The 21302-nt window shown below is 41.0% G+C and overlaps 1 protein-coding gene across 1 annotated transcript in view; it reads right to left on the minus strand.

Annotated features, from left to right (window-relative positions):
• LOC106659717 overlaps positions 1-21302 on the minus strand; it is an 80368-nt gene that overhangs the window by 22622 nt on the left and 36444 nt on the right. The window contains exons 4-7 of the mRNA XM_023463087.1: positions 13392-13508; positions 5444-5556; positions 2925-2999; positions 2695-2860 (exon numbers count right to left, since the gene is read on the minus strand). Of these exons, the coding sequence (XP_023318855.1) occupies positions 2695-2860; positions 2925-2999; positions 5444-5556; positions 13392-13508 (471 nt within the window). The remainder of the gene's footprint in view (positions 1-2694; positions 2861-2924; positions 3000-5443; positions 5557-13391; positions 13509-21302) is intronic.

Genomic DNA, 21302 nt, shown 5'->3' on the forward strand with positions numbered 1-21302 from the left:
ATTTTTGTTTAGAAAAGTGCTGGTTAGGTTCAAGAGTACATTACATAGATGAAGATTTGAAGCAAAGTGCAATTGAAGGTTTTGTAAATGTTGAATTAGATTCCAATTATTCGGAAGATGTTTTTATTGTAAGAAGCATGAACTTTTTAGGTGAGTAATGTTTTTTTTCGTTAGAAGTATAAACTTTTTAGATAACAATATTGATTAGTTCTTAGATTCTCATTAGCAACAGAATGAGCAATTAATTATTGATTTTTAGGGTTCATTTCATACAGAAATGGATTAATAACTCGAATTGATACAAGATTCAATTTGTTAGGAAAAATTCGTGTCCAGCGCGTGGTTGTAAGTACACTAAAAGTCAATAAAAAATGAAAAAGTTTTATTTTATTAAAATTCCATATTTCTTAAAGTCATACAGTTATGAAAACTACCGTGAAAAAAAGACCAACAAATGTATCGTGAGTTTTTCCCATGATTCAGATAGAAGGTAATAAAAATTTTTTCATTAAAATGTTCAATAATAAAAATTTCTACAAATAATATGTCAATTGCAAGGATGGCTTTACAAAGAAGTGCAGAAAAAATTATTATGGAACATGCTGAAGAATGCATTCGAACAGCGTTATGTGAATTAACACCGCCGTTTCATAACATAGGAGATAATGTTTTGATAATGGGAGATTCTAGAAAGAGAAACATAACGTCTCAAGTAAGAAAAAAAATTGTAATTCTAATGTTAGTATTCCAGTAAATATTAAACGTATTATTGTTTTTTCAAGGAAACCATCAATTCGATAGCAGATCAATTTCTTGAAATGATGGTATCAGGATTGGTAAAAGCTGAAAAATCAGTTTTATTATTGCCAACCATAGAAAATCACGGGTCTCTATTTACAATATCGGTTGGCGAAACTAAGATTGAGTAAGCATCTAATTTTTAAAACTATTCATTGAAACTGTTCTCGAAATCAACGTCTTTTTTTTCAATTTTAGCGTTTTAAAATATATTGAACGAACGGGTGATTTAGTATTTTCGTACCACCAAAGTCGATACTCAATCGAAACTTCTTTCAAAGTGACAGGAGGCAATATAGAATTAAATGACTTACAAGTGAGCTCTCAAAAACTTTTAAATTTATAATTTAAATTAAAGTTTGCAGGAGAATGATGATTTCATAACGTACATTAATTTTCAGGTACAAACCTTTTTCGGTACGATTAAAGGTACGGTGCCAATAGATACGAACGGAACCACAATTAGAATCAAGGCTTCGATCGACTACAACTTAAAACCTTGCTCTGTGATAATAGAAGATTTAGATCCTATTTTTCCTCCAGAAGCAGTTAATTTCAGTAATCTCAATATAGGATTTTACTTGCAAACTTTCAAACCCACAATTCTCAGCAGTGTAATTACCGTAATAACGCACGTGATCAAACGCATCCCCCAACAAATGAATTGTGAAATTTACCGGGATTTCGTATTCGGCAAAACAAATGTTTTCCCGAACTTCAATTCTAGTCTCATCAATTTTCAAGCCAATTAGCGAATAGGCAGCTAATAACACCGCATAAATACACAGTAACGAAAAAATGTATGTAATATTAGGATATAAGGTACTTTCAATTTTTCGCTCTCCATCCTGCTCTCTCTCACACTTACACAACGGTATTCAAATGCGCAAGCACGATGCTGGCAGTACTCGAGCAAAATATACGTGCAATAACTCAAATCCGCCGTGGAAACTTGGGGGTAACGCGAGCGATGATATAAGTTCTTCGAGCGTTTCTCTCGTCAGCGCGTACATAATGTGCTACATGCAAATCGGGATTGAAAATGTATACATGCTGTATAAATGAATATCTGCATGCGATTGTGCGGATGCGTTATTCATACTGTATGTATAAATTCGTGAAAGCGCGAGGAATGCCGACGCTTACGCTATATGCGCAGCAGCATGTAAGTGGATCATGATGTAATCTAGATGTTTGTATGGATGGGGCGTAATTTGCTTCCGACCCTCATCTCTACCTTATTGCGTGGTGTATTCGTAAATTAAAACGCGAAATTATGTCGTTTTTCAAAGAAGATAATTGTAGTCGATATTCTTTTCTTGGTGAACTACTGACATAACAAGGTATCGCCCAGTATTGATTGTATGTATAATAAAAGATCAATTTTTTATTTAACCGCAAAAAAACTTTTTGTAAAAATATCCACTTTTCTTTTGATAAATTGATCGAATGGCTTTCTATAATAAATATAACCCGTATTGCTTTAATAAAACTAAACTACTTTTCCACTGGCAATTGACAGATAAAGGTACTCGCCATCTAGTGGTCGAGATTGAAAGTGAATTTTTGAAAGAGGTTGAAAATTGATCTAAATATTTGAAAACAGATAAGTAGTCCTTTTTAGGTCATTTAAAATCTACTTAATATGTTTAACATAATTCTAAGAAAAAAATCGTCCGATATATAATTATGTATTTTAAAATATTTTAAATAGTCCTTTTTTGCTTATTATGCGAATAAAACATTTCTACCAGGATCAGGTACGTTACATTATGCTAGGGCGTGGTGTGGAAACATATTGTCAAATTGTTTCGAAGTAACTAGTTGAACTATCAAGATAAGCAAATGGAATTTCAAGTATTGTTTATGGAATAAATAACAATAAACTTTACTTACTTAGCAGGCATTAGAACTGTAGTAAAGGAAAGGTTGATCGTGACAGTAGAGTTTGAGGTGATAAGATAACGACACTTTGAATTTGGCGGATATAATCCAGGATACCCAGGACTGGCTAGAACGCAATTTCTCCGACAATTGCTCTCCTCATAGACCCAATCACAATCTGTAATAATGAAAAATAAATTTATTAGCATTTTATCGGGTAAACATTGAATTAATATACGTACCAGCTACAGGCTCTTGTGGTGCAACTTTTTGTCGCGAAAATTTGCATTTATCATCAGAGCACGTTGACCTTGACGCTGAAAATTAATCATTTCATTTGAACATGTATACAGATGTATTGAAAAAAAACGTAACTAATAACTATCAACAAATATTTCTTACGAGGTAAACGAATCGCAACGGTCAAGTAGCAACACAAATTTGAGTTAGTGTTGAATCTAGAGCATACCAATTTGAAAGGAGTGAATCTAACATCGAGAATTGGACTGCAGAGAGGCTCGAGGAAAGAAAAACGAAGTTTTCTCATTATTTGCCAGAACAACAGACAAAGTCACGTTTATACGGATCCCTTAACGTCTCTAGCACATGTGGAGTCATACAATGGCGAGATAATAGAGCCTGACTTGGTTTGCATTCAGTGCTGTTTATTTTGCGTCGCATGAGCTCGTCATAATGTATACACCGTCGTACAATTTTGGTCTGGTGCCTTTATTCATTCGTTGCGACGAATCGTAAAGTGTCCTAGAAATTCAGATCCGTATTCGTACGAAACAAATACGAAAATTGTGAAATGACGTAACGCCTAGATCGCAAAAGAGAATACAATTGAATAGTGGATGAATTTTTCAAAATTGTAACTTTAATTTCACGAGGCACGTGTTTTGTCCGATTATTGTTGTTTCATAACCAAGCTTCGTAATAATATATATGGCTTACTCTCACAAGGTTAATATTGAATCTTGGAAAAAACTTTCGAACAATTTCGCTTATTATGCGCAAGATATTACGAGCGTCAGCAATGTGCAGGGCGAAATTTGCTATATCAGCCTTTCCGGAGAAGAGGATACTGATTCACACATTGTTAACACTCAAGCCTCAGACGCTTAAATGGTTATTACGAGAATTTCTCTCCACACACAGCTTATGCTTGACTTTCCACCATATAGATATGCCCCTTGCGTTTATGTATTCGCTCAAACTATAGACTTATCCGAAGGAAAATTTGAACTGACTAATCGTGCAAATTTCAACGTTCCTCGCATAACACACTGAGCCAACATATACGTCGGCTATGTGTATTTATGCACAAAAAGCATTATTAAAGTTTTTGCTCGAAATGTCAAGAAAATGTCGAGAAAATATTCGAAAGATTTTTCAATTGACACTGAAAGCTCTGCGAAACTTAAATTGAAATCTATCTAAATATTTATGAAAAAAATAATGTTGTTTAATAAAAAAAAAACTCGCCGAATCGAGCAATATACGTATAAATAGATTGCAGCGTAAGAGCGCGAAAGAGAGAGAAAAAGTGAGCAGCAAGGAGAAATTCGATCGCATGAAAAGAGTGCTTTTCGCAACTTTTTGATTTAGACGTCGGGGAATTTTTTCGACTCGTGGTAAACAAGTTTCGTACATAGGTATTCGCGCTCTCGCGAGTGCGCGCGCGTGCAGGGACGACGCGAATTTTGGGAAAGGTCCAGAAAGAGGGAGAGAGAGAGAAAGATCCGTTGAATTCGTAATTGAGTTTTACGGCTTTGGGATAGAAAAGCCGGGAAAGAAAGGGAGAAGGGAGGACGGCGAAGCATTGTCGTATATGCGTTTGCGGTTTCTACTCAAAACGAAACACAGCGCGCGCGCGGATTTATTGTTCTAGTCGGTCGAGTAACATATTCCGAATACAAGAAAATTATTTGTCCATTAAAATAACATACGCGCGCGCTTACGTGCGCAGTTCAGTTGGACGGAGTAGAAAAAAAATAAGCTCGAACTTTATTGTAAGAAAAAATTGAAATGGATTAAATAAGCTAGAAGGAAGCAGAAATAAGGAAAAAAGGAAAACTGGACGTCCGAGAAAAGACAAAGACCGATTGAGATATCCGAGCAAGAACAACTATTCGTGTAGGAAATAATAGAAGAACTATCAGCGATAAGACCTCGCTCATGGTAAGATACACAATCGATTAGATTCCAAAGCTTTTTGTCGGAAAATCAAGAGCGTAAAAGTACTTTTAACGCAACAAGAATTACTTTGTTTTGAAAAATAGTTCTTATATAATTATTTTTTTATGAAATCCCGAAAAAGAAAATTAAAAAACTTGTCAGAATGCGGAATCGCAACTGTACGAAATTGAAAACAAACTTGAAATAATTTACCTTATAATAAATGAATTTATTAACTCGAGAGAAATAGTATTTCCCTAAAGTATCTTCCTAAAAGTTTCAATAAGATTAAAAAACAGCGCTCGGTGGCAGCAGTGAGCATCATTGGTTCCTACACCGGTGCAAGTTTTTTTCAATTGTCGTTTTCCTTTCTCTCTGTCTCTCTCTCTCTCTCTATCTGCGCTCTCTTTCTCTTTTCCTCAAATACGGTCAAAGTTTAAATGACTAAAAACTTGTTGGTCTTGTGCACCAGGCCAAAGCATGTGGCGTGTGTATGAGAGCTGTCGGAAAGTTGAGAGGGAGAGAGAGAGAGAGAAATAAAAAAAAAGGGCAGACGTATCATGAATGCAGATCCACTTACCCGTATTAAGAGTTCGCTTGCCACCCTTTGCGGGCCAGCCGACTGACGTACTTGCGGTGGAAGCGAAACTGTAAAAGGCGTAAACCAACGACCTTTCGGTGTGCTCGTTTATTCTGAAACACACATACACACACATAGATACTTAATGTAAATAAAAGCACAAAAACTAAATTTTGAATGAAATCTTCTTTGACATGCGTAATTTCAATTCGACTTGTCACTTATCCATATTTTTTTATAATTAATATTTTACCACCTTCATGTAGTTTTCTTTTATCAATTACATGTTGAAAATTCGTTGAAGAATTTTCAAAATTTGACATTATCTATGATATATTATAAGCAAAAATCAAAGTCACATTAAAGAGCGTCATTTACAAATTATGTCAGCGCGTTATTATTACTCTCGAAATGAGCGCTGGAAGAGAGGAGCGAGAAGGGATTGAATGCGGCAATTCTCGCGAAAATGCGACAGCACCATATCGGAAAATCGCGTTTTACTCTCGAAAGAACTTCATAATACGCTCGTGTACGGAGATTAGATACGTATATAGGCATTGTAACGAAATCGCAATTTTTTCCGTTAACCGAGCTTCTGCGCACGCTTCAAGTACAGTAAGTAAATGTATATAATTTTATATATACGTTATGTACACGCGCGAGCGCGAGGGCAGGACTCATTATCGTGACGCGCTCCCTGCGCCGTACTCCTCTCCTCTTACACCCCGTTAGGCGCGCTCTGCTTGCGTGTGTATATGTGTATACGTGCGTACATAAACTACTCGCACGCGTGTATACATCCAGGCTATGTGTGCTTTATAACGATGTGTACGTTTGTGATGTATTTTTCAAGCTGCATCGTGCCGTAACCCTGAGATAAGCATAAAAAAATTTTTTTTTTCATGAAATTCATTTTACGCCGTAGCGTACCGTGCGTCTTTTTTCTCGTGCAGTTAAAAATCAAACTGCAGGATGCGATTTTTTTCTCCAACTTGCACGATTCCCAGTTTTGTAACGAAACGCGAAGAAAAAATCTTGTCTGCGCAACTGTGTGTTTTAACGAAGTCAGTTGCGTTTCGCGGGTCGCGTGCCACCAGCACTATAACGTAGGTACGGAATTCTTAATTTTGGAGAATTGGGACGACGACGAGCGCAGAGTCCAACGATTTTCTTCTCGCGCATCGCAATTCTATTTCTCGCCGAGTGTACGTGACTTTCATTAAAGTAACTCTCTGCTCATTAAGTATGTAAAATTAATGAAGAGCCGCGTATAGCGCGAGTCATTGATTGTACAATAAAATTCGTTTAAAGGAGACTACGTCGTTTGTCCCCCTCTAGTTAATTAGTTTTATACTCTAAAGCGATTTTCTTTTTATACTCGGCTGACCTCAGCAGCTCGAATGGAAAATACCAATTAACAATGTATAACTCGACTGATACTTGGCTGATTGATTTCGGTAAAGAGCATTATTTTACATAAAATATAGCTGCGTATCGAATTATATAGATATTCGAAGGAGATACATTACTTCCGGGACGCAATTTCCAGCCGGGGCTATGTACGAATCGGTGCCGAGGCCGGGTAATACCGCTCAGCGGTTTTCGAAAACTTTTCATAATTAGCGCCGAAGGACTCGAACTCCAAGAAGACACCGCGGAGCGAAGTTGCCCCGCTAGAGGTGGTTACCCTACTACACGAGCGAGCACAATTTTCAAGTAGATTTAGCCGGAATCAAGGTGTAAACTAAAAGATCATAATTTATTCGTTTATTAAGCGTTGAAGCTTCGCACTGCAGCGAGCTGATTCGATCATGATTTATGGAGGCCCGAGAGTATTCGGAGTAACTAATCAGATGCGTCAGCACTTCACACGTGTCACACTTGATACGGCCAGTGACACAAGTTGTCGACTGGAATGTGTCATAATGTTGTGAAAAGTGTGCAGCTAGCACAAGCTCGAAACAAAAAAAGTTGTAAGTACCAAGTTCAAATTATTTACCGCCGCATAAACGCTTTTTTGATTTTTCGATGTGAAACTTGTTGAAGTGCGTTGAGTGTGAGGAGTTGGTCTATAAAAATCAAGCGAGTGTCGACTTTTTTAACAAGGTTTGTACCAGAGATTCGAACAATAACTAATGCACTCTTTTACGTCGAGACAGTTCAAATGCAAGCTGCATAGGTCAAAGGTTAAAGTTCAAAAAAATAATTTAAAAAAGAAGCGATCAAGCTTTGAAAGGGATTCCTTTTTTACGGCTATATATATTCTATGTAGAATCGTCCAGATGATTCCAACTAAATGCATCGACTCGAAGAAAGCCTCTGTTAAATCGTACACAGTCGTTCCCTACGAAAGCTAACTCATTTAACAATACACCACTTTCCGAGCATAGCTAGAAACGCACCGATGCATTTGAAAAACTTGGGCGAACCCTCGCGTTATTGTTGCTGTTTATTATTTGTATACTCGTGAGCGCATAAAAGCGACTAAAAAATTGTACGTATAATTTATTTCAATTATCAAAAAGTTCTCCTACCAAAGCCTCGAAGAAAGGACAGTCGAGAGAGAGAGAGAAAGAGTAAAAAGAGAGAACTGAAAGAGATAAATGCAAGTAGTTTCTTGCTGATGCCGTTGCCGCTGCTGCTGCAGTTGTATATATATTTTTGGTGGAGAGAAAATTTCATACTTGGTTGCAGTACTTCTCGCTCGGTCGGAGGGATATCCAATTCAGCGTCTTCCGGGTGTTCGTTTTGCCTCGCTTGGCTGGAGCAAAGATAAAGCTTCGAACGCTCTAAAAGTAAAGTACACCGACCGCCGCGCTCTATATACCGCCTGTCTTCGCCGACTGTGTGTGTGTGCGCGCGCGCGCGCGAGTGTATGTGTGCAGTACGATATATACGTACCTGACACCGGATATAGCTATATCAAAGTCTGAGGATGAAGCCTCTCGAGTCTGACGTAAGAGTAAAGCTGGCGGGATATAGCGAGGGCTTGAAACTCTTTGGGATAAAGAACTTGTTTTGCTGCGCGCGCGCGTCTATTCTTAAAACGAAACATCTTAAATCAAAGATTATTAATTATTTACTCGGGGCAAGTAGCTGATGTTGAAAATTAACGGAAAAAATAATTCAAGGGGTTGCCGCTGATAAAGCATAAGAGAGGGGGAAATTGAGTGCAAGAGCGTAGCAAAGATTTGTTTTTGAAAAAAGGGCGATTTACTTACGACATGAAAAAGAGGCAAGAGATGAGTAAAGAAAAAAATCTCGCGAAAAACTGCGTGAGCGAATAAGAAAACCCGTCTGTCGGCTTTGTGCGCATGAGAAATGTTTGCATGTAAACACATAGAAAATAAACAGCGGCGAACATTCTGCGAACTTTTGATTGTGCGGAATGAAAGATGCTCCGCCATTTCGCGTTAGACAGGTAGAAAATGCTTTCATAATTCAAAAATTATAAATTCGAGCTACGTTTTGTTGCTTCTTCTTCTTCTTCATCTTTTTCTTCTTCATTTTTGTGCGAGTCGAAAGCAAGTGCGTTATGAAACATAGCTTGTGTATGGGCAATATATTTTTACAACCTCACAATTGACACTTTTATAATGTTACAAAGTATACGAAACAGCGTATTTGTACGACTCGCGTATGAATATCGATGAATCATAAATTTGCCTCGAGTGCGCATATCAGATTATAACTTGAAAGATATTTTATGGTTTCAGAAAAATAGCATTATTTCATTCCCTTTGAACTGTAAATTAGTGAACAATTTTGTCGGTACGAATTATTCTCTCGTATAAAATACATGCAACATTTCGATTCATTGAGCAATGTAAGATTTTATGAATTTTTTCTCGAAAGATAATACATTTCATTTATAATTTATCACCGTTTATTTTTTCCGAATTTTAAATCAGGAAATTTTGAAATTGCGATGTATATTACTTATCATTTAATTGGGGGGTATTAAATGTTATCTATACTAAATTCAAAAGGTTACATAAATGCATAAAGTAACATGGTTTTCAAACTGTGGTATTAAAAGTACCATATTATTGTATCCAAAAAAAAAACAATAAACAAGTTTCCAAAAATTGATACACCGACAGAATCATTGCCTAAAACCTAATCTTCATGGGTATGTCATCATGACGAGAAATGTTTACTTCGAAAATATAATCTTGTGTATAATGTTTATTGCGTTCGTTAAAATGTTCGCTTATAAAAGTCGTAATTTATTTGTGCGAAATGCTCATTGGATATTTTAATTGCGGTGGATAATAACGTGAAGTATGATTATCGCCATGCGCTCAGTTCTGCTCGTTTTCGCATTGTTCGTGTGCAACGGTATTTTTGCCGCTGAAAATGGTGAGTTTTTGGCCCTTTTGGCATTTTTCTACTCTCATTGCTTTAGGCAAACATTTCAATCTGATATATATTTCTAGCTGAAACTCAATATCGCGGAAACTACATACTCAAAGTTGTTGGACCGTTGAAGAATCCAAAAGTGCCCGAAGTAGCGGGAAATAAAACCGAACCAGTCGTGGTCAATGGAAATGTCGTGATAATCAATGGCGGACGAGCCACTGTAAAAGAGGAAGCTCAGATCATGTCCCAACTTGAAGGTCAGTGGAAGAAATTAACGATATTCAGTTCGGATCTTATTGTCATACGTGGCAATATGTGGGTTTTGAACTCAAAACCACCGGGACGTGAGAAGCTGAACACCGAGAAGAGCGGACCAATCAATTTTTCTGTTTTCGGCAGACTGTTCGTCGACGACGTTTAATACGAGTTTATGTATGTGATTTTATAGTTAATTAAAATTTTGTACCAAAAAATCATTAAAAACTGTAGTATTATAAAACAAACATTTTAACTCTTTTATTTTTTTACGTAAAAATGAAATTTATTTCGCCGAGATACTATCGGGGTAAGATTCTTAACTCATCGTGGCTTCGAACGTTCATCAATAGTTTCCGCATGAAGCTCTGACGGCGCCATACAGGATATAAAAAAGAAAGAAAGCCCCCCCGAAAAAAAAGAAGGAGAAGAAGAAGAAAGGGAAGAGACTCGCGGAGTGCGTACTTATATGAAAATAGAAAGTGTATACAGAGAGCCGTGGGTAGAAGAAAGAGAACGGGTAAGAGAGAAAGAAACGGAAGAATTATAGTATATAAGAAAAAAAGCCGAGGATTTAGAGGGCGCCGAGTCGCACACTGCGTGTTGCGGCAAACAAAAAGAATAAATCGGACACACGCAGCAGCAGTGGCAGCAGCATCGAGGAAAAGAAATGAAGAGAGAGACAGAGAAAGACGCAGCGAAAAGCCTTGCAGTGAGCAGTATATCGTACTGCAGAAGCAGAGCAGAAAAGAACGCCATGGTGCGCGGAGCTTGCGTGTGTGTTAGTCGTATTTCAAAATTCAATCAGTTCTCTCGAGAAGTAAAATTACAAAGAGAGAAAGGAGAAAAAAGAACATGTATTCGTGAGCGGCAATATTACATTTTTTTTATCAAATCTTTTTGCTTACTTCGTAGAGATGATCGTATTAATCAATAGTTTTGTAATATTTAGTTCATATATATCTGCGATTATACTAGAAAAAAAAGCTTTTAGCGATGATGATACAAAAATCAATTCTTTTGTCTGTATATAGTGATGAGATATCGCGAAACTTTATATTACGCTCTAGCTTCCATAAAAAGAAAGATTGAATCGTTTAAACAAAACGCAATTGTTGAGAAAAAAATTCCCAATGAAAAATCGTCGAGGCATAAATAACGTTACAGTCGACAAAAAAGTTCAAGAAAGGAAAGAGAGTAATAACGAACTCATGATGAATAGCCTCCTCGTAAAATTGAATCCAATGGCTCTTTGTATTTATGCTTTTTTATGTTTCATTCTTCCCCCATTATCTTAACTTTTTCGCATTTATACTCTTACGCAGAATCAGTAGACAATTGAAAAATGCCGCCACTCCGTACAACAATTGTTTTTAGAATCTAATTATATAGCTCCCGCGCGCCGATGCGGTTAAGTGAGACGTGAAATTATGCGCGCGGAATATAATCCATCCATTTTTAATTTCAGATGCGCGCGTGGCAATCGATTTTAACCACGCGGACTATTTTCGCAAGATATGATTATTTGAAAAGAAGCCACGGTACGGTAGCTGGTAAAAGAAGTGAAAGAGAGTAAGAGCGGAGCGAGGAAGTCACTTCTCACTTTATGCGCGCCAGCAAAAGGTTGTTATCTCGGTGGCGAGCTCCAGTGTGTCCGAACTTTTGAAATTTAAAAATTTTCACCCCCCAGAGGGAAAAGAATCCCTTAGCTCTAAGAACAACAAGAGGCTATTACACGCTCGATTGGCTCCATTTCGATGCCACTCGACGCCTCGCTATCTCAATTTCTATAACGGCCACCGACAACATTTTTACAAAATGCTAAATGAAAAAAAAAAAATTGAAAATTACCACTTCCTCTTTTACCAACTCTCTTTGTGGAAATATTGCGAGATCGTTTGTACCAACTGGTAATTACAAATTAGTTTTGATAATTTTGCGGAGGAAGTCGACGCGGCTGCGGGAAGAGGAATACTACATCCGCAAGACGCGGAGATAGGAAGAGCTACATAATGGCAAGCGAAGCGTGTCAAAAGTAGCGGCCAAGACTCTACGCGCTTAGAAAACTGCTTAAAAAAGACAGCTGCACTACGCGCGCGTGTGCACGCATAAGGCAAGCCGGTCCCCCCCGGGCCGGAGGACGGTGGTAGCTGGAAAAATAAAGAGTCTCTAGAATCTCTTCCTTTTTTGCGTGTCTAGTCGCAAAGTTTCCTCATAATTTTAGCAGGACAATTTAATAAGAATGCAAATGAGCCTCGGCACTGCTACTGCAGCAGCAGCCCAGCCTTGAGGGCGCGCGACGAGCAAAGCAATAAAGAATTTGGGCGAAAAAAGGGAATCGAGGGAAGGAAAAATAAGAAGAGGAGAGAGAGAGATAAAAATTTACGAAGAGGAGTATCGCGACGAGCGGGCAAAGATGGCTAAGACACGTGAACGGTATAACAATGTGACGAATGCAACTGCTTTTATTTACAATATATATTTGAAGGGAGATTTTGGCTTGGGTCCCAGAGCAGGGAGGCCAGGCTTATTTTTTTCTTTTTGTATTATCTAGACTTATTTCAGTTGGATTTATGCCAGATACAACATTGTAATTAGTTTATGCGCGAAAACCACGGGCGAGGCTCGAGAAACTGCGATTTCATCCCTTAGCCAGACCTCGGACTTTGTTATAGCATTTCGCTTTCATCCGACGCTAAGATCGCCACCATATCGCACCTACACGATTTGCGGTCAGCTTGCACGAGAATTTTTGATCCGCGACTTTGGAGCTTATCTGTAATACACGTGCAGCTCGAAGTTCGAATCGCTTATTATATGTACTTATAGCTGATCGGGTTCAGCTTTATACTTATAAAGCGCGCGCAGCGACTTTGAAAAGTGTATGTATACACGCGCTAGGAAATAGATCAAACACAACGAGATGTTTAGCGTCGCGCAAGCAGTCTTACGTAAATACGCGGCAACGACGAGCGAGAGGATTACGCTATAAACGTAAAACTCATGCATCGGCGCAAACATCAAACAGGCGCGCTCGCCCAATCGAAAGTAGACTTTGGCATCGTTACGCAAGCTCATTAGCTTTTTTTCTGTTTTTTTTTTCGTTACCAGCATACACGTTTGCATATATACGTGCGCGCGAGCGGGAGCCGTACATATCTGTTTACCAGCGCGCCATTCGTATGTACGAACGTTTTTTTGCAACGTAAAAAGAGCTCGAGCGCAAATGATGAAAAATGGGGTTAAAGTATAACGGGCGATACACACACGCGCGCGCGCGCGTGCGGTAAAAACAGCTACTGTATTCATGTTTGTGTATGTGTATACTCACTGCATGCGCAAAACCGGCTCGGGATCGTCAGAGAAAAGAACAATGGGCTGCTGTAATCGTGAGTCGCGTCCGCAAATCCGAGCTCCACCGTCGAATTGCAGCCATCCTCCTTCGCACCTGTGACGAGAACAACAGCAAAAAATTAATAACAATGTCTCATTGAAAGATTAGAATTTTTTTAAAAATAATACATATGAAAAGCTTCGCTTCAGCGCGAAAATAGATTAGTACTGAGCTTAAGGGTTCCTGGCTCTTCATCTGCTTTCCACCCGGGTGGTAAATATAATGGTAAAATATATGGGCTAAGCCATAGTGAATTTAAATTCTACATCAAATTTTACATTATAAACCATAGTTCAACAATTTTTTCACGCAAAAAAGCAGAATTGCAAGCAGAATATCAGCAGAAAAAGAAAATTCAACTTTTGGCCCTGAAAATCAAATAGGGTTCAACCTACAGAGCTGAAACTTTCAGGATTTTCACTTTTCAATGTACTCTTCAAAAGTACATAATGTTAGAAAAAAAATAGTTTGACCATCACGATAACTATGGCTTAGCCCATATACAGGGTGAAAGCATAGTGTCTCAATAAAGGGCACATTTCCATCACGTTCAAAAGACAGACCAATGAGAGGAACGAAGAGAGAGAGAGAGAGAGAGAGAGAGAGAGAGAGAGAGAGAGAGAGAGAGAGAGGAATGGGAAGAAAAGAGTATAAAGTTCCAGACGGAAAAATTGCTCGAAAGATTAGCATGTGCTTGCCGCACGCCTATGGATTGGCAAGGACTTCAAAAGAAACTTACTAACTAAGCCGAAGAAAGAACGAAGAAGAACGAAGAAGAAGAAGAAGAAAGCAAAAGGAAGACGAAGGCGGCGGCGGGGCGTCGGAAAGTGCACGCGAAGAATATCAAAGACACTATGTCAAATTTTGAGGGATTCGGTGTGCATGTATACGGGCACTGCATGCTGATCATATCGGGCGCAAACTCTCGGTCTTGCGCGAGCGCCCCCAAAAAAGGCACATTTCTTTCTTATGCCAGGTCTGCAAATCCAGCTGCTGCTGCTGCTTCCTCTGCTGGATTCAATTGTTCAAAAATAAGACGCTAAGCTGTGTGCGACGCGTATAAGTATACCCACGCTACGACGACGACGACGACTACCCCTCGAGAGTAAAATAAAATAAAATATATGACAATTGCTCGCCTCCGTTTACCGTACAGACTTTCCGCTGCTACCTATGGTACGAGTATCGCAGCGCTGCGTTGCATGCACACCACGCATCAGCTAGCTAGGCTCTCGTGCTACTACGTTCAATATAATATATATTATATAACACGCGAATATAATTGGAAGCATCGTCGTCGTCGTCGTCGTCGTCGTCGTCGTAGCGCTGGACGTTGTCGCTTAGCACGTTTCGCTCATTCCGCGCTGGGCGTTATACTACTATACACGCTTCACGTTTGCCGCATCTGGCGCGAGCTGCGCCCATGTATTTTCCCTTCTTCTCTTCTACTTTTCGAGGCGTCGTTTTTTTTTTCTTCTTTTTTTTCTGTCGCACGCTACTACTGTCCCTGACTGCGCTGCTTGCGAGCGCGCGCGCCTCTTTGCCCCGTCGTGCTTTCTCTCGCACCTATCTAACTGCCAGAACGTGAGATTCTTTTATCACGTCTATAGAGCGAAATTAAAAACGAAATGCCGCGTGGTGCTCTTAGCTGTCCCGAGTCAAGAGAGAGAGAGAGAGCTTGCAGTAGCATAGTGCAGTAGTATGCGCTATATACATAGCTGTGTGCAAGCTCGAGCTCTCATTCTCTTTTTCTCCCTCTCTCTCTCGAGATATTATACATATAACCATTTTCTTTTCCTGCCAAGTTTCGTATTATCGGCAAGAGGCCGCCGGTGCGTACGTATACGTATACGCGCAGACGACAGAAGTGCACATGGCTGCAAAACTCACGAACGAAGGATTTCTTATCGCGGAAAAACGTGTGCGATGTGCATATGAGCGTATAGAGAGAAAAGAATAACATGGACGCACGAGTTTGCCACAAATTTCGTTCCTCGCGCGCGCTATAGTTACGATAAAACAAGTCCTCCCGTATGTGTACACACACTACACATACGTGAAGCATAAGAGCAGCAGTTCAGTGCGCCGCTTTGGCCTGTGTATATAATACGTACGAAATTCGCGAGCAGCGCGCATATAAGCTATTGGGCAAAAGCAAATCTACGCCCGCCTGAATTTCTGCAACGAGTCAGTCACTCAACCGGAAATCACTTACCCATCAGAGAGAGTCTGAATATGAGTGTATGCATGTGTATGCGCGAGATGCTGGAGTACAACAACACGACACGACGATGCCATACATGCCCGCACACGCGTATGCTCACGACACACACACACACCCACGTGTACCTACCCATACTCGCGCGCACCAGTACTACTTTGCATTTGCCTTGCCGCGCGCCAAGCTCGTCGAGTCCTCCTCTCTCTCTCTAGCCGTATTCGTTATGGTACGTCGGGGCGCGCGCGCGCGCCGAGCGAGAGCTACGAAAAGCGAGCGTGCTGCAAATCAATTTACTGCCAGCTAGCACCGGCGAAATTGTAAATTTAAATGTAAACTCGTGCGACGACGATGTCGTTGATGTTTCTCTCTCTCTCTTTCCCTTTCTATACGATGCTTCTGCTGTTTTAACCTCTCTCTGCCTCTCTCTCTCTCTCTCTCTCTCTCTCTCTTTGGCTCTTGAGAAAAAAAACTTGGCTCGAGCCCTCGATGCGCGCGCGCGCGTTTGCGATGAGAAAAAGGGAAAAATTTAAACGCCCTGCAGCGAAAATGCGAAATTTCGTCTTTATACGACGCGCTGCTGCGTGGGTATGCATGCACGAAGAAAAGAGAGAGAGAGAGACGATTGCGTATCCGAAAAACATGACGGAATTGCAATTTTCGACAAAAGTATACACACACCCACACATACACTTTCCGTAAATCGTCGAAATGCGCACGGAGACGCGCGTCAAGCCCACCTTCCTGTCAAAAGACTACAAATACACAGCACACGCATATATATGAAAATGTCGACGTTAAACTACTGCAGTATACGAGTTCAAGCGTCGCGATTGCGAACCGCAAGGCAAATACATATACGCGCATGCACACACACGAGCTCCGAGAATGATGGAAAATAGCTCGACATCTGCGATCGATAATCTATAATGCCAGCGCGGAAAGCAGCCTCGCAAGTACGCGCGGATATCTGTCTGCGTGTATACGTGTGCGAGTTATATGTGTGTGCAAGTGCGTCCGTGTGTGTACGCAGGCGTCACTCCATCGCAGACAAATAACGAATCAACCGCATCGATATCGCTCGGGCGCGCGCAGCGCTCAGAGAGGCAGCTCTAGCATTGCATGTGTACGTATAGGACGTCTGTGCGCGCAATCCTCATGGGTCGCAGGCTACGGTTATACCGCGGCGGAGGCTTATACGCTCGGCTACGGATCTTTTCGTTCGTTTTCTTGCGGCTTTATGTGTGCGCGCGCCATGGTACACACACATCGAGTACACGCTCGAATAAACTGGATAAAAAACGAGAGAGCTTCTTTTAATTTGGACTTTTCTCGTATGCTCAAGAGATTTCGACCGGCGTCTCCCCCCGAAAAAAAACGTCCTCGTTAAATCGATTCGATATAGGGGTAAAAAACATTTATAAATAAATAAGATAAGTAAATGCGTAAACAAATAAACAAAATAGCAAAGCGACAACTGGATAATCACCATGTTTTGCGCAATCAACGCGCTGCAGACGCAACGAGACACGTCGTTAAACGATTTTTTGCTTCTGCGCGCATAGGGAAGCGCAGTGCACTGCAATTCAGCCAGACAGGCCGAAGGTTTGTCGCTTGTTTGGCTCTGCCCTTCCTACTTCGCGCGGACTCCGAGTTAAGTGCGTATAATAACTTAGATAGTTTTGCATGCTCTACCGACTACTCTCCTTACTATCCTGCACGAAGTTTGTGTATATAGGACTTCTTATTGAGCTTTCTATCTAATTGCGCGCGTAGACGATGATCGTTTATTACGTGCAGCTCTCTCCCTCTCTCTCTTTTGAGATCACTGCTCCGAATTCGTGTACATGCAAAAGCAATATTATACGCGCACGCGCCAATGATATTGCAGCGCACGCGAATCTCACGAGGTGTTTTATGCTGACATCTATTTTTTTATCTCCCTCTCCAAAGCTATAGGGTAAATATTTTCTCGATTAGATACACCGCTACGGGGTTAAAGCTTCACAGATCTGCGAGCAAAGGCTGAACGAGAGCGAGCTGAGCGGGAGAGAAAAAAAAAGATCTTCTTCGTACGCGGCATCATCGAGATGCAGCTCGGTGGAAGCGATTAAAACTTGCCCGTACAATTTATGTATGTACTTCTCTCTCTCTCTCTCTCTTTGGGCGCGCGTACATACGTATATAGGCGGGTGTGTGTGTGCGCGCGCGTGTATGCTCATAGCACTGATTTATGCATGTTATTTCGCTTCTTTTACGTTTTCCACCACTGGCACAAGGCTAGAGCCGTGAGAGAGATCCAAAGGATTCGGTGAGCGTGAAATCAAATTTGCTCACCCGCAAGAATACAATCGTGCGCCACTGCGCTACTACTATATGTGCTGCCGTGCTGACTGCGTATGCGCTGCTGCTGCTGCTGCTTTTTCGCCGCCTCGGCAACTTTTATCATTCGATGCACTTACTTACTTGCTATATGCTACTGCTGCTGCGCTTTACTACGAGACTATGGGGATATGTTTTGTGCGCGTCTTTTATGATACATCGATTTCACGCGTTTTTTACCCAATGGACACTACTATGCTACTGCTGCTACTTGCACCAACTATTCGAGCTTTAAATGAGTTCGTTCGTTTACTACACTAATAAGTTTGAGTTTTAAAATGAAAGAATGAAAAAGCAACATTTCTCGCATGAATGGTACACGAAAAAGTCTGCACCGAGCACACATTTAATTAAAGTATTCAAAATTTTTTAAATTGTTGAGATTATTGTACTACTAAATAACAGTAGTAAATTAATCTAGCAGTTTTAAACTAACAAAAATGGAAAAAACAACAACACCGAAACAAAAAGGGTATATCGCGATAAAAAAATAAATCAGTCGAGTATATCGGGTTTTTTTCAATAGCAAAGTACGTCGTCGAAAAAGCTCACAGGATTGCGCAAATAAAATCGGCTTTGTAAACTATTTGCTTTTGACCGTGGAAATACTGTGTTGCCGCGAAAGCACTCGACAATTGTCAACGCAAAACAAAATATTGTTATCTTTTTTTTTTCTACCACCCTCAACACCTTACGGTCATTCATTATATCATGAAAACAAAGAGCCACTAGAAGTAAGGGGGTTTGCCAAAAATAGTTGGTTTTTTCGACCTCAAAAAGAAAGAAGCGAAGAATCATCCTTGTTAAAATGATTCAAATGCGATTTCGTCCGCAAGCGGCCGCAATCGCAGGCTTCGTCGAGAGAGAGAGAGAGCTGAAAAGTCGCTCATCCTTGCGCGAACATACTGTGTAAAGTGTACAAACTAGATGTAGGGCAATGGATAGGGAACGAGACGTATAGTAACATCGACTGTTTGACTCGGTTTTCAATGAGCTACTCCCCGGCCCTAGAGAGAGAGAGAGAGAGACAGAGACAGAGATATATATAATAGCCAACGACGCCATGTCGATCGACAACGACTACGGTTGCAGCAGCAGCAGTGGTGGCGGCGGCGGCTACGACGGCGACCTCGTTATAACAGTGCGCGAAACGTTCATTAAGCCGCATTTGTTCCCCAGAATCTGCCGAGTCAGCTCTCGCAGTGTGTCCTTCTCTCCTCTTACTCTTTCCCTCCTCCTCCTACTCCACTAGCCCTTCTTTCACCTTTTAACCTACGCGTGTATAGGGCCTGTGTATGTATGTGTGTTACATCTGTTAATCGAATATACCCACTATATATAATGCACACGCTGAAATTCGATAGAATATTGCGCGAGAGAGAACCAATAGGTCAGCTATTTATGGACTCGTGAGCAATTACGTAGCATTTATTGGTGGAGATCCGATTATTTTATTCGTTGCGGCGCGGCGCACCACGCTTGTGTGTGTATATGTACAAAGACGCGCGCAAACGCAAACTGCACGAAATACTAACATACGTTCCGTGCTTATACCGTATATACATATATAGCTACGTGTACACGGTACAATCTGGTGGGTGCGCGCGGAATTATATAAAGAAAAAGAAAAGGGGAGCTTTTGCGCGCGCGAGGTCGACCTAATTGCTGCGCGCGCGCGCGCCTTAGGTGCCCTGTTATTCCACTCGGCAAAACTCGTGCTCGGCATTCGAGATTTGACCGGGAGAGAGAGAGAGAGCAGAAAAGCTGCACTACTCAAAGCGACCTGTATCAACGATGCCAGCTCACACAGCTGCCCCTTCCTGTGTGAACTGTATACACGTATACAAACCGTACGTACATAACGTACGTATATACGTATGGGTGTGTGTATTTATTTTGTGCACTGCTCCTGATGCTACTACTACTACTACACCGCGTATACAAGTCGCGTATACGATTCGCTGCTGGGTGGTGTGTTTTTATTTCGCCCCCGAGAGCAACAGCAGCAGCAGCAGCAACGTCATTAGAGCTGAGGTCAGCGCCTTTATAATTCCGGGGGACAAAAACTCATTTCGGATAATTTCGATTTCGCTGGGGGTGACGAATTCAATTAGGAGCTCGTTGAAAATCTCTCTCTTTTTCTCTCTCTCGGGGTTGAGCTTTTTAGTAACCGGGACTTGGCAGTATCGATCCGTTACAGATGAAGTATCGGGCATATCCAAGCACTGCAAATTCGATACAAAAACGTGATGAACCTCAGGAACTCGAGCGACTCGTCGCGTAATTAATTAGCTTCGCAGCACGGTATAAGAAATCGAATGTTCAAACGTGTATAATTTTGCTCTCTCCCCCGCGCGAGCGTATCGGAAAAATGAAAATCGTCGCATTCGAGAACTCGATCGATCGCAATGGAGTACTTGGACCAATTATCAGTGCACAAGTTCAAGTTTCAAGCTCACTTCTTTGGGGGGAGGGTCTTTAAACGCTTCGACGTACACCGTGACTACTGTAACCGTTAAATCGGGTGTACACACAGAGGCGCAGCTTCTTCCCCGCCCCCCAAGTGGCACTCAAAGTTCGTGCTGTGTGTACTCGCGTAAAATAAAAATAAAAAATAATAAAGAACGAACCGCTGCGCCGCGCTGTAAGCCAATTAAAATAACAAGGCCCCGAGTGCGATTGTGGCACAGTTGCAGCAGCCACTATACGCGAATGCACAAGCGGTCGCGCGCGCGGCTACTACAATGGTTATTGGCAATTCTAAGCTCTCAATTAAAGCTCGTAATGAACGCCAGCAGTATATATATACGTATATGTATAAACACGAAAACGGAGTCAGAATTTGTTGATAGCTTGTTATCAAGACGGAAATTCTGGTTTCGCAAGATTACCCGAAACTCTCGTGTATAATATCGGAGTCGTTGCCGAGCAAGAGCGAGAGCGAGAGAGAAAGCTCGTCATAACTGCCTCTTGCTTACACTTGTACCACTGTGCCTTTGATTGCACACATACACACAAGCATGGCGGCGGTACAGGCGCGCTTTAATATGTAGAGACTCGCGAGTATATATACGTACGCCCCGACGCTATCCCACGCAACGCGGCAGTTATATTATTCTCATTAACATCTCTGGCATCTGGCGAAGAAAGGACGCAAATAAGCTGCGCTGCATTCGTTTACTTCGCGCGCGCGCTCCACGTACAGCCTGTTGAAGTTCAAATTAAATAGAGCTAATGGGAAGCTGCAC

Source organism: Trichogramma pretiosum, unplaced genomic scaffold, assembly GCF_000599845.2.
Source record: "Trichogramma pretiosum strain Unisexual culture from Peru unplaced genomic scaffold, Tpre_2.0 scaffold19, whole genome shotgun sequence".
NCBI lineage: Eukaryota > Metazoa > Arthropoda > Insecta > Hymenoptera > Trichogrammatidae > Trichogramma > Trichogramma pretiosum.